This window comes from Exophiala xenobiotica (genome assembly GCF_000835505.1).
Source record: "Exophiala xenobiotica strain CBS 118157 unplaced genomic scaffold supercont1.4, whole genome shotgun sequence".
Lineage (NCBI taxonomy): Eukaryota > Fungi > Ascomycota > Eurotiomycetes > Chaetothyriales > Herpotrichiellaceae > Exophiala > Exophiala xenobiotica.
The window spans coordinates 488080-503910 of record NW_013562491.1 but is presented as its reverse complement, the minus strand read 5'-3'; the positions used below and the strand labels follow the sequence as shown (position 1 = coordinate 503910).

Genomic DNA, 15831 nt, shown 5'->3' with positions numbered 1-15831 from the left:
ACCGCTAGCTGCTTGGATGGCTTTGCGCCCTAGGTCAGCATGCAAACGCGGTTCGTGTAGCGGTCGTGGGTCGGTCGTCAGCGTTAGCCATGTGTTTCGGCCGAGCAGGGGAAAGGCGATGGTGGTTGGTGGATGAACATGATGGCGGAAAAGCTGGCGTCGATTGATCTCGTGTTGCCAGTGTGGACCAGTGTGGCTACTCCATAATCCCCGATACCTAGGTATGCAGCGCGGAAAAGGGTGCTTATGTTCAGTACCTTGATGACCCTCTTGGCCCGGAAAATGAAGAATCCCTTGTACCCTTTACCCTTCTCGTCGTCACTTGACCCCGCGATGTCTGATTCTTTCCGAACAGTCGCGAAGCCAGCACTGTCTGGATAGAACGGAGATAGGTCTATTTGTGGGTTGGCCCCGATGAGTCCCTTGCTCGGCTACTATCCACCAGCTGTTCAACCACTCATCATCTCTTCTTCCAGCATGGTTATTGCAGCTAAATGAGAGAGTAGATTGAGCCTGATGGATCACATCCCATTTCCACTCCATCTCACCTCTCAGGGAGTGACGAGTTTTCCATCGGTTTACGGACCAATCATACCATGAATATCGGCAGCGCTTTATTTCCTTGGAAGGGCATTATTTTTGTGCCACCATCTAACCAGAACCACATTGTCCGTGTAGCTCCTTCGGCCTCGAAACGGACGAAGTTGAGCAAAGGATCTTGACGGTTGCTAGACGACCCAGCTGACCAAGCGTAAGCGGCCTCTTGGCCTCCCACCGTGATCTTGTCCTTCGACATTTTAACCTGTTCTGGTGTTCAGGCGTCTCATGAGCCATAGTGTTTCAGATGTACGGTCAGAAGATCTCGTTGAGCCTCAAAGAACCTCCCATTCACACGATGATTCCCTCCTCCAATGCAGAGGCATGGCAAAGTCAATCATGATAGAGGAAATGATACGAGGTCCCTATCACATCGATTCCAGCCGAGCTCCTAGCACGGCGACAGGCTGGAAACACGATACCTCGAGTGCTCAGCCGACGTCTCGTCCGCAACTTGTGGTCAAGACATCAAACAGCACTGTTCGAAGAAGACTCTCTGCGGTCGAGCGCTTCTCGTGGGAGTTCGACAAGAAAGAATTGGCTTCAGTTCGACATTCTCGAAAAAGAAAATCCCCCGTCGACGACGATCAGGCTGTGGAACCGAGGGCGGCGACCCGACTACCCAGGTTTTCAGTCAACATCTTCCATTCAGAACCTATTAACAACTTTCCCATTCCGGCTGAGGGATGTGTATCACGCATGGTCAAGCATTGTAAGTCATCTTCCGTGATGTTATGGTGTAGTCTCTTCTGATACTGCTCACAGACCTACAAGTATGGGCGCCGCAGCATGGCCGGGCATTTGCCTTCGAAGGCCATCCAACCCCATATCGGTCCCTGGTATTTCCCTTCGCCCTCGAGCGTGCAGTTGTGTTTGAAGCTATAATAGCTCTCAGTCGCGCATCGTGGCTCTTACAAGAAAAGATTCCTTGGTTCAAGGATTCCGCATTAGCCTATCACCGTGGAAATGCGTTTGCTCAGCTACGCCTCAGGTTGATGTCACAGGAGACATGCGCAGATGATGCCACCATTGTTACCATTGCTGCATTGACAACGATAGATGTGAGTCGCCAAGGGGTTCCTATCCGGAGGGTTGCTGACGCAGCGAAAGTACATGCTCGGTATTCATGAGGGTGCGGAAAACCATATCGACGCCATGCAACGAATACGAGCAATAAGGACCGACTTGAAAGGTGAAACACCATGGCAGCATTTTGTCAACGCCTCGATGGATGCGTACGTATTGCCCAGCCTTCGTCCGTGAGAATGTCTGACAATAATAGCTATTTTTCACTCTGGACGTTCGTGAAGGAGAGGAATGCAGCCACTACAAGCATGTCTCAACTGACCATAGAATCACCCTTGCGAAACGACTTGCCTCTCTACCCTTCTTTACCGTTCAGCACCAAAATGTGCGAGGCACTGTCGAAAGTCTCTCCCGCCTTCAACGACATGGCTTTAGCGGGACAATTGTCGATCCAAATGATCGACATCCTCGCCTCTTTGTCGACGATCACAAGAAGTGAAGGCGGTGGTAGCCCCGCTACAACTAGTCCCACAACGGACAGTCCGAGCACGAGCAGTCCTGTCAGCTCTGCACCGAGCTCTCCCGGCGGTCGCAACCTCCTGAACATAATTGCCGACCTTCGATGTCTATCTATGTTGGGCACTGTCCCCATTGAACACCTGCTATGCTTTGGTCTTATCGGCTGTTCCTTGACCCTGCATTTTGGCGAGGAGAAGATACCAGAGGAGTTCAATGAGACTTTGCAAGAGCTAGAAGACACAGTCGTTGGTGGTGGAAAGCCAAGACCTCAGCAAGAAAACGAGAAGTTCATGAAAGAGCATCAGGATTGTCTTATCTGGATTTCCATTGCCGCAGCAGGTGCCCTCGAGCTGTCGGAGTTGCTGTCGCCCACAACGAAGTTACTGCATCAGACTCTTGACAGATATCCTACCGAGACTAGCACGTGGGAGGCTATGGAACAAATACTTCGAAAGTTCTTATGGAACGATGTCCTGGCACAGCGATGGAAGAGATGTTGGCACAGAACGGTGCAGACGCGGTCAAAGCCACATTGAGAAGCAGAACTCAATTGCTCAACATCCACCTCTCAGGCTGCGATTGCACCCACTTGATATTAAGCCGACTTGCCAGAAGTCCCAACGGGCGGAGATGACTTCGAGGTTCCAAGCAAGCGCTGCAACGCACTTCCAGGACTTCAAGCACGGCTTTGCCAGAACATACGCCCAACATGGAGCTTGTACTGGAACTGCTTTTCGTCCCGTCTATTCTGCGATATAGGACCAAATGCTTTGTTCGACGCCGGATCTTCTCGTGCCATCCGCATACAGAGAGGTTGGCAACGGCACTGTCTACTGAACACTTCATCTTGACTTCTGGTCGACTGCAGTCTTCCACGATTCATATCATAAGGAACACCGTGGTCACAGCCCCACGCTTCCACCGCCAGAGGAGATCGTTATGCTCTTTGAAATGTGCTCCTGAAGAGACACTAACTCCTGGCATGTGTGTCCATGGAACGAGGCTTGGAAGCCACCAAAGGGGCCAAATGTTAGCCCGACACTACATGTCTGAGACAACCAATTTACTTTGATAGCACCCAAGAAGTTCACTTCGCCCGCGGGACCGGGTCACTCGATCGCTTCTCGTCCAAGAGGTCACACTACCTCGTTGTCTTCGTGCACATGCTCTAGACATGCACGTCCGGAACTCCGCGCCTGGGCAGCCATAAATGGTGGTGCGACGAGTTCACAGGGCACCTGCTGTATGCATATTCAGACATGGTACCACCCGAGTTCTAACCTCCGAATCCGTCGCTATCATGGCCTCAGCACCTCATCATGCCAAGTCAAGTCAGCGCACCCAACGACTGCTCAACCCCCAGTCACTGCGATGTTGCTGAGGCCCTTGCGGATGGCAGGTCTGCAGATCACCCTTTGTATCGTATAACCATTCTGGCCATGCTGTCCACAACGTACGCTTCCTTGTACTCAGCACCCCTCGCCTGACGATGTCGATCGCTTGGGATCAAATGCATCATCTCCAAATTCAACCTTTAGCGATTGGGTCGGAAACAGCTGTCAAGCGCTATCCAAGTGTATCCTCGACATCTCCGCATGAGAGTCGAGATACATCGTATCTTTATTGGCTGACACACGATGAGGCATGCAGTTTAACGTGGGGACAGACATTTTGAGGTTATGATCTGCTGTTGAGAGCCCTAGGTCCTCTGACTTAGCACATATGGTGATCATCTGTACGTCAAAGTACACCTTAGGCAGGTACCGATATGTGGAGAGTTTTGACTGGTGCTGCGAGGTCTTACACTTCCCTTTCCCGCTCCGCCGCTCCTCACAATGTTCCCAAATATCGGCCAAAACCACGATGGCAGCCTCCAAATCCAAGAGTAACTCTGCGAGATCGTCTGTGGCCCAGCAGAATCGAGCAGACCATATCGAGAAATGGACTAGCATAGATGAGGAACAAACTCTCGAAAACCACGCTCTCGATCATGGAATAAAGCCTCCAAACTCATGTCTCCCCACGCCCTTTCACCACTACGGGTGCATGGGTTTTGACACATCTCTCTGATAGATGCCCAGATATGATGATGCAGAGACAAACAAGATGTTGCGCAAGATAGACTAGCGTCTCATGCCAGTGCTGTGTCGTGTCAAGACTCGTTGAGTAAATCGTCAAGGTCATCTTCATCCCATCCACCTCTTCGCACCACTTTCACACTCTCCAGCGTTTGGCCAGATTGTTTTTCGTGCTCCGAGAGACTTGCCAGCATTTCCTTGAGCTGGTCTTCGGTGACTTTTGCCCGCAACTGGCCTGACCTAGCCAGCATGATGAGTCTGTTCTCGACGTCGGTCGCTCGTGATTCTTTGACCATGCGGATTCTGCCCAAGCGGTCGGCGGCTTCAGGTTCGAGGATTTGCGTCAATATGGAGGATCGCGCTTCGGCTTCTTGTTTTCTGCAATCATTAGTCGTTGGCTAAAAGGATACGTTATTGACCCTGCTTGCCTCCTCTGTTCCTCGTCGTCTCCGCCTGTGTCGCCTGACCCTCCACGGCCCTGTTGCTGTTTGAGCTGGGCTAGACGCGCTGCTCGAATCTGTGCTCGTTAGGCTCGAGACCGGAACACCGGAGAAAATATCGCACCTGTGCTAGTTCGTCGTCTGCCATTTCCAAATTTTGAAGGCCTCTATTGGGAGAATGTGATTGTGTTTCACTGCAAACGAAAATGCTTCGCGGGGCAATCAATTTAGGGCGCAGTTGTGCCTGGTTGTGGCCTGGAGCAGATCGACCTGGAGCGACGATGAATGACGCTGGTTGTCGGCGAGTCGGTTGTCTCCCCAAAATTCCAGTTAAGCGAGAGTGCTCTCCGGACTTACCTTCACATTGCCGTCCTCAATCATTCCATGATCCTTCCATACTATTTGGCTTATTGTCCTACCTATACCCGTCCTGCGTCTTCGAACTGTGTACTCGCATGCAAGGAGACGTCTCTTGTACAGCCGATCGCGTTTCAACGTGCTCTGAAGCTCGCTCCAACTTGCGGCGTGACAAGCACAGGCGTTACGGATACAAGCATGCATGACATGACAGCTGCATGAGATCCGTGACGGCGTCCTTCAAACTAGACGCCTGGAAACGCTTTCTTCTGGACGTCATCCCACCAGATGAATGCCTGGGTATATCATGGCCGTCTGCTAGGAGCACCTGGAATGCCTACGCATTCGCGCTCCATATCCCTTGGCCCACAGCTCAGTTCATCGCCGCGCGATAAAGTCTCGAAAGCCAAATCCACCTCGAACCTCCGTACAATGGCCACCGTCGAAGCATCGTCCCCGGCACATCCTCAGAGTGCTTCTCCCGAGACGTCTTTTCGGACAATCGCAGATCCACGAAACGCCAGCACAACCGACCTGCCCGGTTCCAGTTCTACCTCCCCGAAGCACCCAGATCTGAACAGCGAGGTGACTGCATTGAGCGACAAACTCATAAGTGCAATCAACCACCAGACTGCCCTCGATGATACTCTTGCGCAGACAAGGCAAGAACTGGAAGAGTCCAAGGCAAGGATCGCAAAGCTGGAAGCTGAGGCAAAAGCGCATGAAGAGAAACTGGCGCGTGGCGATTTGGTCACGAAAGAGACGGCGGATCAGCAGAGTAACAGATTGTCTGCTGAGTTAGCGGAGGAGAGGAAACAAAAGGCACTCGTGCAGCAAGAGAAGCGCGGCATTGAGTCAGAATTGGAAACTCTTACCGCGTCACTGTTCGATGAAGCAAACAAGATGGTAGCTTCGGCGAACCGAGACCGTGAGGCAATCGAGAAGAAGAACCAACAGCTCCGCGATCAGATCAAGGACGGAGAAGCTGTCATTGCATCACAGACCGAGCAATTGACTGAACTCAAGACGCTCATGCAGCAAATTGGCCCTAGTTACGATTATCGGAAAGAGCTCGAATCGCCTCGAGTCTCACTTGCACCTTCGAGCCCTGGCGCCGCAAGAGAGGAGGGCAACATAGCCCGTCTTCTTGAAGCGATGAATCTTTCACCACTCAGTCCGGAAGGCGAGATATTACCCAGTCCGTCTACGATGCTCACGCATTTGATCAAACCTTTGTGCCGCACAGATATCCCAGCTTACGAGGATTTCAAGAACCTTGTACAGACATCTCATTTTCGATCTCACAATCCTTCTCACGCTCCGTCTCGAGCAGGCTCTGGGTCTTACGGTGGTTTGAACGTGATGGGCCTTGGCTCCCTTACAAATAACTCAAATCCGAATCTCACTCAGATTTCTCAGCCTGCTACGTCGAAATTGGCGAACTCGCCTTCCATCCCAGGCTCGTTCAGCCCAAATCCTGACACGAAGGGACCGGTGCCCCTGAAGGACACCCGTTTCTACAAGCGCATACTTGTTGAAGATATTGAACCGACACTCCGTCTCGATTTGTCTCCGACGCTTTCATGGCTAAACCGGCGCAGCATCCTTTCCGCCCTGGGAGACTCCACGCTGATTGTGGAACCTATACCGGACTCCTCTCTCAGGCTATATGGAAAATACACGCCGTGCGCGCTGTGCGGGGAGAATAGGAAAGAGGGCGAGAATCCTCGAACGCACGCTATGAGGGTACGTGAAGGCGAAGGAGCTACGAAGTGGTCAATATGCACACTGTGTCTGGAAAAAGTGCGTGGGGTGGGTGATCTGGTCGCCTACATTCGCATGGTGCGCGAGGGCGTGGTCAAGGTTGGAGATAAGAAAGATGAAGAAGACGCGTGGGAGGAATTAGTCAGACTCAGGGAACGGTTGTTCTGGGCAAGAATGGCTGGCGGCGTCGTCCCTGCGTTTCTCCCATCGCCGAAGCAGACGCCAGATGATGAGCGGAAGATGGCAGATGCGATCGGCGAGCACACTGAAAGAGCAAGTGAGGAAAGTGCTGAAAGGGCAGACGCCAGCACCCCGCCACAACAAATTATCAGCGCAGCCGAGAAAGAGACCCTTCAACTGTCCTCGCCAGAAGATGCAGAAAACATAGCGCCTCATTCTGATTCTGATTCCGAGAAGGCGGCTCAACAACTGCAAGAAGGTCTCCATGGCAGCCTGACAACGTTCGACAATCTCAAAGAGAAGAGGATAAACCTGAGCCACGAGAGTTCAAGCACGCCCCCTTCGACTCCATCGCCTGCCCGAGGACATCTTAAGCGGGAATCCTCGAGCGGCAGTGGGATCAACTTTCCCAGGATTAATATTCCAAGACTGCCGCAGGGGTTTTGGGATTCACAGGTTAATACTCTACGTTAGGCCATGTATGGTTATCGTGGAGGATGAATGATGTGAAAAGATACAACAGCGCGCAAGAAGGAACCAAGCAATTGTACAATATATCCCTTTCGTCGAGAAATCAGGTTGGCTGGACTGATCATCAGGAGACGAAAATCAGGGGCTGGTCAGGAGGATATTTCGTTGCAATCAATTCCTACACTCGCTGGTAAGTCTATGGTTATAGACTATTCAGTGGGAGGAAGTCACCACTTCGGTGTGACCTGTATATTAGCACCTGCTTCATGGAAGTGGAACATGGTCATGGAACGCAGCGGACGGCCAGAGTCGAGGAGCGAGGGTTTGATATTGGATTGTACTTGTATACATTGGTCAGCATTTACAGCGGAGAACCCAAATATTAATGTATATCAAGTTTCGGCATCGTTACTTTGCCTACTGCCTTTATTTGCTCGAATTGACCATCTCCCTCGTTGTTTTGATCATTCCTTCGAGTCCTGACCATCGGCAGGAGTGATATTGTTATTTCTTATGTTATTGCTCCTTCTCATACACCGTATCTCATCGCCAATTAGGCTGTTGTTCTTTTCTGGAAACGGGGTGGGCTTTATCCTCGCTGGATTCTGCCACAGAATTCAACCGTGTCAATGTGCTACGTTTTCCTACACAGGATCTCGCCATGTGGAATCGCACACAGTGCATCCTCCGTCTCTCCCCATTTTTTCCATGCTTCCGAGAGCGCCCTGATCTCTTCCTCACTGGCAAAACCCTCGCGCACCGCTGTTCCCATGAATCCGGGCTGCAAAATCCGCCCGTGCCAGGACATACTGAACTGCCTCGCCCGCTCGCCAGCGTATCGCCACGAGTCCCATGTTGCGTGGATTTCGTCCGGGGAGAAACCCGCCTGCCGCGCCCACACGTGCAGGTGCCGCCCTGCATTGGGTTCACCGCCGTTTTTGCGGGCCACGAGTTGGTACAGCTCCGCCCAGCGCTTTATCTCGGGTGGAGATGGGTAGAACGCGAAACTCGCATAGTCGGCTTCGCGGGCGGCGACGATGCCGGTGTGCGATTTGCAGACGCGCCGCATTTCGCGGAGGATCGCCACTGCCCAAGGACACGGATTAGGATGGTTTGGTGAACACATCAAGGACCAATACAAGTAGCATGTCTAGAGCAGAAGAGGGGAGAAGTGGGAAGGTCGAGGGTAAACGTGGACTTGGACTTACCTGGGTCCTTTACGTGTTGCAGGAGTTGGTGGCAGTAAACAATATCGAAGGTGTCGTCGGGGAAGGGCAGGTCATTGGCGTCGACGGTTTGAAAAGAAATGTTCGTGAGGTTCCTCGAGGCAGCGTAGTTGCTGGCTTGCTGCAGGACGGATTCGACAGCGTCGCCGGCGATGATACTCCCTTGAGGTACGAGCGCGGCCAGATCCGCGGTGATGGTGCCGGGACCGCAGCCTACGTCGAGGATTTTGTGGTGTGGTTGGATGTGTGGGAGAAGGAAAGCGGCCGAGTCCTGAGCGGTGCGGCGCGCGTGGTCGCTTACCACGGAGGTGTGGTGGCCATGGGTGTAGGCGGCTTGCTCTTTTCGAGGTGTCCGTTCTGACATGATGACAGACCCCAATAGAGATGTGTTAAGAGAGTTGTGAGAAAGTCGTGAGACCAGGATCTATTTAGTTGACGCTTGATGGCCCACGCCGTGACAGTGGGAGACTGGATGGAAGGAGAGTATTTTGTAATCTCTCAAGCATTACTGGAGTATATTGGTATCAACTGTATATATGTACCTCCCATTATATCAGGACGAATGGTTGTTCATCATGGCCGATATCGGCGTTGGTTGATGTTCGCTCCTGTCATGCCAGGCTTTGATCAGAAAAATGCGGGGTGGCCTCGGTTTGTGAATCAGTGCATCATCTGGCAACCGGTGGCTGTGTCCCAATGCCTTTTCTTATGAAGAGCGCATGAGTCGAGGTGTGGGATTTGGAAGAATAGCTGGAACTGGAAATCCAAAGAAGAGAGGAGGACGTCCACTAATACTGCCGCTGCTTTAATATTATTCCGGTACTTGCCAATCACGGTGGCCGGGTTTTTCATTATAAGCTAAAGCGGCTTGTCTGTAAACAATGGCCACTTTCACATGCTTCAGGCTTGCATGTAGACCGTCCTCAACCCTCCCGCGTGATCAGACCAGAAACACTATATGCGTTTAGAAGCGAATAAGTAGCACAATGCTACTTTTCTTGCTGACCTGCCATGGAACTCTTATCGCAGCTTCTGGGGACTCTGTGGGGCATTTTTAGATGCTTCCTGCTCATGATCTGGGTCGAGCCGTGGAGTAAGCCATCTACCACAGGAGATGCAAAAGACGCGAGCACATATGATGAGTATAGAGCCTGGCAATACGAATACGATGCTATACACGGAGTTGATGACTGGGTTATCGTGGACCATGATCCGAGCTATGACTGGCAGATCGTCCGGAGTCTGAAGAGAGATCTCGAGCGCTGTCGTAAGTCAGGCGATGATCGCGGACTTTGCAGTCAGCTCAGGGCGCAGAGCTCCCGCAACATGGGACGGATTCTGTCACCCGCGCTCTATCGAAAATCGCATGTCCAGACAAAATGCCTCATCTACGACTATATTAAGGAGGTCCGGCAATGCATTGCTCATATTGCCCACCAGACATCTACCGGCAATATGACTACCCTTGTTTCAGCCCAGGAGAAGCGGCAGGTACTTCAGGATATGCGTACAGCACTCGGCCGGACAAGTCTTGTTCTACAAGGAGGTGCGATGATCAGCATGTGCCATCTGGGAGTAGTCAAGGCACTATATCAGCAACGACTGCTCCCGCAAATCATCACCGGCACTGGCACAGGGGCTTTGATTGCTGGTCTCGTCGGCTCCACCACAAATGGGAACCTTCTCGCCGTACTGGACGGCACGCACATCAACCTTGACGCCTTCCTCCGAGTTCAGCTCCAACGCACCAACGGCCAAACTTCATCTTGGTTCGGCTCATCCTTTTTGACAACGGTGCGACGTCGATACAAGAGATACCGCACCACGAAGCACTTCTTCGACATCGATGTTCTCCGGAACTGTGCTCGAGACAATCTGGGTGACATCACCTTCGAAGAGGCGTATGCGAAGACTGGCCGGATCTTGAATATCACAATTGCCATGTCGGAAGTGGCAGGGACTCCTCAACTGTTAAACTACATTACTGCGCCTCACGTTCTGATCTGGTCGGCCGTCACTGCATCAGTCGCGACGTCCAAGGACATGTATGCGCCAGTCCATCTACTCTGTAAAAGTGAGACGGGCGCCATCAAGTTGCATTTCGCTGCCGACTTTTCAGAGAAAGGATGTGCTCACCAGGCTTCGGCTCATCCAGAAGCACCTCTGACACGGATCGGAGAACTGTTCAACGTCAACCATTTCATCGTGTCACAGACAAGACCCTATGTCGCTCCTTTTCTTCAGCTGCAAAGGGCTGCCGACTATCATCAGCCACTAGGCAAGATATTGCGTCTAGGCATGAACGAGCTTCTGCACTGGCTAGAAATCTTGAACGGCTTCAGCCTTCTCCCGACGTTCCTCCAGCGTGTCTTGATGGATGAGGTTGTACCGAGCTTCGCGTCTTGGTCGAAAATTTCCGTCACTCCAGGAATTGGTCTCTTCGACCTGTTTCGCATGTTTGACAACCCCACGGCAGAGAAATTGCAGAAGTGGACTGCTCGAGGAGAGCGATGTACCTGGCCCTATATCTGCGAGCTCAAGTGCAGGTGCGACATTGAGCTCGAGCTGGACGCTGCATATGCAAGTATCCGTCGACACGCGATAGTCCCAACAGTATCAGCTTGAATACCCGCCGTTATCTTCTGTCAATGTGATGACGATTGTGATTGGTTTCTCAGTTGACGAACGACTCTCGCTTGTTTTCTCGTCTATCACACTGTGGCTGTGCAATGTGGCTTCGTCGCTCGTCCCGCTCGATCAGTTGCGATCCAGGCTTACCGAGTGACATCATTTGGCGCATCAAGTTGGCCTGGCATACGTCGAAGGGTGGATTTGAACCCTGGAAGTGGTCTGGGGGCCCCTCCCACCTCGATTTCCAGCTGCTACGAGTATTGTTTGCCCTCATTGATGAATCTCTGCTGGATAACGCAATGTCCCATACAGTTGCCGCCATGTCAAGTGGACAGCCTGAAGAGAAGAAGAAGCACCGCGGCCTCGGTCGCTTGCTCGGTAAACGCGACAAAACCCCAGAACGCCCTGACCATCTCCCCGATTCTGCATATGGAAGCAGTGAAGCCAATAGTGCGGATGGCGCCGTCGCAGGACGAAGCACTCCCGACATGGTGTCTGCCGAGAAAAACAGCGAAATAGCCAATATCGACCAGGATCGAAACCTGGCATTGAGGCCCTCAACGGGCGAAGTCTTTGACGAAGATACCGGCGAGGTGGTGACAGTTGTGACGACCACCACCACTACCACCACTACCACCACCACAAAAGGAGGGAACAAACATCAAGACGTGCAAAAGGATGTCAAGCGCGAAATTCAACACAGTCCGAGTCGACCACCACTACTGCAGGAAATGCCTGCAGGGTCTAGTGGATATGAGCCATCCCAGCCTGCGGTAACATCTACAAGCACAGCTCAGGGTGGACGAGCGCCGGCACCAGTATCAGCACCAACCCAAGCATCAGTGCCAGTGTCAAATGGACGACTCTCTGCTGACATGCCACCTGTACCGGCCAAGAGTGCCATGCGGAAGTCAGGCGAGATGCGCCGAGGCGTCCCCGGGGCCATGCCGATGGATGATGCTCCTATCAGCCCTGTTGATGGGCATTTTGCAGGCCAGACGGGCACGACGCCTCCTGCTAGTCCATCGAGGCCGAATTACAGCTACCCCAGTCGATCATCGATCAGGACGGCTGACCAGCCCATGAAACACAACCAGAGCACCATAAATGATCTGAGAGCAGCAGCCAGAGGTATTCACGTAAGTGCTTCTGAGCGACCTAGCCCAATAGTGATACTGGTACTGATTTTGGTCAATAGGGAGTGGGAGAGACCCTTCGCGGGACCCTCAGCACGGCTGTTGACAAGCGCTTCCCCGTGAAGAATACCGAAAAGGCAGCCGTGACCAATGCTCGGAACGAGGAAATCCTGCAAAAAGGACGAGCCGAGATGGAAGGCATCCCGGGAAGCTGGCCTGGCCATGAACAGTACCATGAGCCGGAGCCAACAGCTTACCATGAGACGACGGCTCCTGTGGTTGAACCACCTCGAACTGTTTCGCCGCCCGAAAAAGAGAAGAAAGGTTTGGGCAAGTTATTTAAGAGAAAGCCAGTGTCCATCGGCGAACAAGGTACGGGAACGAGGTGAAAGAAAGAACTGAAGTGTGTGATTCCAGCACTCCCCTTGCCTGTCAGCCTGATTCCTCGAGTGTCCACATCATATTGACAATACCACAAATATCTGACATATTTGCTTGCAGAGACGGTCGACGTTGACAATCCTACCAACACCCGACCTCGTCGCATTTACTAGCGACCTGGAACCTTTTTAGCGTATTGTCATGATAATTTACGGCTTCATGATTGATGTCTATGAGTAGTGTGTGAAAGAAATAGTCCGATAATTCGAGATGGTGATTAAATTGAACGTGTTCACATATGTATTCCTCCTCAGCGACGACCTGCACAATGATCATCTTCTCGCAATGCCATTTGTAAGCCAACACGAGCAACAGGATATCATATCCCAACTTGGAAGATGTATGAAACGTCCCTTCAATAGCCGAGACTTGGTGGTTGCCTTGCCTTGTGCTCAGCAAAGGTCCCTTACCCACCAAGGTACCTTGGGTAGAGTCAGCGTGGTTCGCACAAGTCCATCGTGTCCATCCCCCACGCCAGCCGAGAACCGCATCGTCCCATCCTCCTATCGTGACATCTGCTCTTCTCAGCCGCTTCGCTTCACTTCATCCCACACCCGTCTTCCACTCTTAGGGCTTCGGATTCGTTTTGGCAAGTACATGTCCATGCTGCAGTAAATGTGCCCCCACGTGCGAGGCCGCCGAGATCCGCAACATCTCGAATCATCGGTTTGGGCCGCCGGGCAGGGAAGAGGGCAGGGCACAAGTGCAAAAACAGTATTTGCGAACAAGGCGACTCTCCCACTTCGATCATCTGCCCTTGGATCTTTGACTCACAATGCTGTCGTGCTCTTTGACTTGCTCATGATTCGCCAATCCTTTTCGGAGTCCGCCGTCATGATGCCAGGCGAAGCAGACCTGAATTCGGGAGGGCAGCGTTGTTGGCGGCTATCCAGACTTATATTTAAAGCCCGAACGTCCTTTCTCCAGAGTCACTTGTGTAGGGGCCCGCTTCTTTGTCTTGATACTCCCAACTACTAGTATTGTCCCAAAGGCAGAACAGAACGAACACATCCAGAAACACATATGCCAGCCGGGAGCCTCGACAGCCTGATAGTTTCGCCAGCCGACTTCCAATTCTATAATGGCCATCGACAAGTGCATACCTTCGAACTACCTTGCTCACCCAGTGGCATGGCAACGACTACTCCAATCAGGCCCAGTGCCTCGGCCACAGATGTCGTCAACTGGCTCAGTAGTCGCCCTCAACCCAACTCCCCATCCGACCAGGGAACCATGAGACTTCTGCTCTTTCAGACTCGCAACCAGTCTACGGCAAAGAAGGCTCCAAGTCTATCTTCACCGCCACCCGTATACCTGGCAAGACCACCTCCGCCTCAGAACGAGACCTCTCAGCGCCAGATCGATGCGGACTTCGTGCTGGATGTTCTCGAGAAGCTGGATCTCCCGTTGGCGTCGTTTGGGAGCTACCTTCGCGGTCACATCACATTCGTATGCATTCCTGCATCAAACTCGGCCAGGACCCATACGTCGGCGGCCACCACCACCACCAACCTGGCTTCCACATGTACCAAATACTACTGTTCCACGTCGAGCTGGACCATTTCCTGGTCGTACTGTCCCGCGTTCAAACACACCGCCGCCGTGATGTGGCACAGGGAAGGGGACGGAGACCAACGAAAAGCAGAAGTCCTCTCCGATCTGGTCCGACTCCAGCACCACTTGGCGCACCCGATGCTGCTGGGGTTCATCAAGACGAAGATCTCCCTGAGCTTCACCTTCGACATGCTAGACGACATGAACAGAGAGACCCTCGAGCTTGAGCAGGCCATCGGCTTTCCGACCTGGAACTGGCTGCTGGATCGCGTGGAGCCCGGCCGAGGCGTCGGCGACGCACAAGACCAAGCGGTCGAGGGGTTCAACATCCTCTCGGGGAAACTGACAAACATCCGTTTCCGACTGCGGACCTTCCAGCAGCAGATCAAGTTTATATCCAGGTGCAACGCCGGGTACCGACTCAGCCTGGACAGCTCGGCCTCATCATCACCCCACTTCGAAGCGTTGCTCCGGGAATGCGACGAGCTACAATTGTACATGGACGTCATGTGGGACTACACGTTCGTGCACCTCATGGACGCCGACTCACTAGGCGAGAGACTACAGAACGCCATGAACTCGGTCTTTCAACTGACCACGCAACGCGACTCGCGCGCCAGCCTGGCCATCGCCGACATCAACAACGAGCTGGCCTGGCAAGGCCGGAACAACAACACCGCCATGATGACCATCGCCTTCATCTCGCTGTTGTTCTTGCCCGGCACCTTTGTCGCCTCCTTCTTCCAGACGCCCATCTTCAATTTCCCCGACCCCGAACCCCCCACGGACGCCAACAACACCAATAGGCAGATCATCGTCGCGCAGCCTTTTTGGATCTATTGGACCGTAAGCGGCGTCTTGACGTTGGGCCTGGGACTCGGCTGGATGAGTTATCTGCGCCGGAGGAGAGAAATGGACCGCAAGGAGCGTGAGTTTGAGAGGACGCAGTTCCGCGACAGAATACGGAGGCGCAAGGATGGCGGCGCCGCTTCTTTCGTGTTGGATAGAGGTCCTCCCGGTGGCGTGACAACGGCCGTCAGTGAAAGGTGGTTCCGTCGTTCGCTGTTTGACTGCGGGCCTTGGAGGATGGGGATGGGTGGACTGGAAAGGAACAGGAACAGGTTTAGTGGCGGCAGGCATGAGAAGATGCGATGGAATGAGGTAGAGAAAACTGCCACGGCCAAACCGCTTGAGTATGCTGGCAGTATGCAACGATCATATGGCGACAGCACTACCCATACATGGTAAGACGACTTCAGCGCATGGTCGATATTCCATAGATACTAGTACTGCCTTTTTAGCCGGTCACATTGTTCGTTGAAACAATGAATACTGTAGAGATGTAATTGTGGTCTGTGATATCATAACATCACTATCCAACCCTGGGTCTTTAAATCTCTCCTAGATTCAT

At 52.7% G+C, this 15831-nt stretch overlaps 8 protein-coding genes across 10 annotated transcripts; 6 read left to right on the top strand and 2 right to left on the bottom strand.

Moving 5' to 3' along the window:
- Nucleotides 1-306: 306 nt before the first annotated feature.
- Nucleotides 307-3285, top strand: PV05_06353 (the record flags this gene model as incomplete). 3 transcript variants are annotated; one of them, XM_013459078.1, is made up of 6 exons in its annotated part: nucleotides 307-400; nucleotides 507-751; nucleotides 819-1309; nucleotides 1363-1658; nucleotides 1708-1832; nucleotides 1880-3285. In XM_013459078.1, exons 3-6 carry the CDS (start codon nucleotides 826-828, stop codon nucleotides 2676-2678), a joined length of 1704 nt encoding a protein of 567 aa, XP_013314532.1. In that variant the 5' UTR covers nucleotides 307-400; nucleotides 507-751; nucleotides 819-825. The 3 variants fall into 3 exon arrangements, with proteins under 3 accessions (XP_013314532.1, XP_013314531.1, XP_013314530.1); XM_013459077.1 differs by lacking the exon at nucleotides 307-400 and having other exon boundaries at nucleotides 413-751; nucleotides 1880-2678; XM_013459076.1 differs by lacking the exons at nucleotides 307-400; nucleotides 507-751 and having other exon boundaries at nucleotides 782-1309; nucleotides 1880-2678.
- On the bottom strand, nucleotides 2979-5104 carry PV05_06351 (uncharacterized protein). The gene is made up of 3 exons (XM_013459074.1): nucleotides 4785-5104; nucleotides 4649-4737; nucleotides 2979-4598 (listed from the first exon to the last, which is right to left on the bottom strand). Exons 1-3 carry the CDS (start codon nucleotides 4806-4808, stop codon nucleotides 4295-4297), a joined length of 417 nt encoding a protein of 138 aa, XP_013314528.1. The 5' UTR covers nucleotides 4809-5104; the 3' UTR covers nucleotides 2979-4294.
- PV05_06352 (uncharacterized protein) lies at nucleotides 3263-4280 on the top strand. Its single transcript, XM_013459075.1, has one exon. It carries the CDS (start codon nucleotides 3865-3867, stop codon nucleotides 4210-4212), a length of 348 nt encoding a protein of 115 aa, XP_013314529.1. The 5' UTR covers nucleotides 3263-3864; the 3' UTR covers nucleotides 4213-4280.
- Nucleotides 5023-7855, top strand: PV05_06350 (uncharacterized protein). Its single transcript, XM_013459073.1, has one exon. It carries the CDS (start codon nucleotides 5306-5308, stop codon nucleotides 7433-7435), a length of 2130 nt encoding a protein of 709 aa, XP_013314527.1. The 5' UTR covers nucleotides 5023-5305; the 3' UTR covers nucleotides 7436-7855.
- PV05_06349 (uncharacterized protein) lies at nucleotides 7809-9382 on the bottom strand. The gene is made up of 2 exons (XM_013459072.1): nucleotides 8641-9382; nucleotides 7809-8518 (listed from the first exon to the last, which is right to left on the bottom strand). Exons 1-2 carry the CDS (start codon nucleotides 9020-9022, stop codon nucleotides 8067-8069), a joined length of 834 nt encoding a protein of 277 aa, XP_013314526.1. The 5' UTR covers nucleotides 9023-9382; the 3' UTR covers nucleotides 7809-8066.
- A 287-nt stretch (nucleotides 9383-9669) lies between these two features.
- PV05_06348 (uncharacterized protein) lies at nucleotides 9670-11283 on the top strand (the record flags this gene model as incomplete). Its single annotated transcript, XM_013459071.1, has 1 exon — nucleotides 9670-11283. The coding sequence occupies one exon, from the start codon at nucleotides 9670-9672 to the stop codon at nucleotides 11281-11283; it is 1614 nt and encodes a 537-aa protein (XP_013314525.1).
- Nucleotides 11284-11609: 326 nt separating this feature from the next.
- On the top strand, nucleotides 11610-12814 carry PV05_06347 (uncharacterized protein; the record flags this gene model as incomplete). Its single annotated transcript, XM_013459070.1, has 2 exons — nucleotides 11610-12428; nucleotides 12488-12814. The coding sequence occupies 2 exons, from the start codon at nucleotides 11610-11612 to the stop codon at nucleotides 12812-12814; spliced, it is 1146 nt and encodes a 381-aa protein (XP_013314524.1).
- A 1183-nt stretch (nucleotides 12815-13997) lies between these two features.
- Nucleotides 13998-15668, top strand: PV05_06346 (uncharacterized protein; the record flags this gene model as incomplete). The annotated part of the gene is made up of 1 exon (XM_013459069.1): nucleotides 13998-15668. The coding sequence occupies one exon, from the start codon at nucleotides 13998-14000 to the stop codon at nucleotides 15666-15668; it is 1671 nt and encodes a 556-aa protein (XP_013314523.1).
- Nucleotides 15669-15831: the final 163 nt, after the last annotated feature.

Coding starts and splice junctions, on each gene's coding strand:
- PV05_06352 (XM_013459075.1), top strand. CDS start 3,865: ATGGTGATCATCTGTACGTCAAAGTACACCTTAGGCAGGTACCGATAT.
- PV05_06351 (XM_013459074.1), bottom strand. CDS start 4,808: ATGGCAGACGACGAACTAGCACAG. Junction 4,738..4,784: donor CAGACGACGAACTAGCACAG/GTGCGATATTTT, acceptor TAACGAGCACAG/ATTCGAGCAGCGCGTCTAGC. Junction 4,599..4,648: donor GACGACGAGGAACAGAGGAG/GCAAGCAGGGTC, acceptor TAATGATTGCAG/AAAACAAGAAGCCGAAGCGC.
- PV05_06349 (XM_013459072.1), bottom strand. CDS start 9,022: ATGTCAGAACGGACACCTCGAAAAGAGCAAGCCGCCTACACCCATGGC. Junction 8,519..8,640: donor GCAACACGTAAAGGACCCAG/GTAAGTCCAAGT, acceptor GTCCTTGGGCAG/TGGCGATCCTCCGCGAAATG.
- PV05_06350 (XM_013459073.1), top strand. CDS start 5,306: ATGAATGCCTGGGTATATCATGGCCGTCTGCTAGGAGCACCTGGAATG.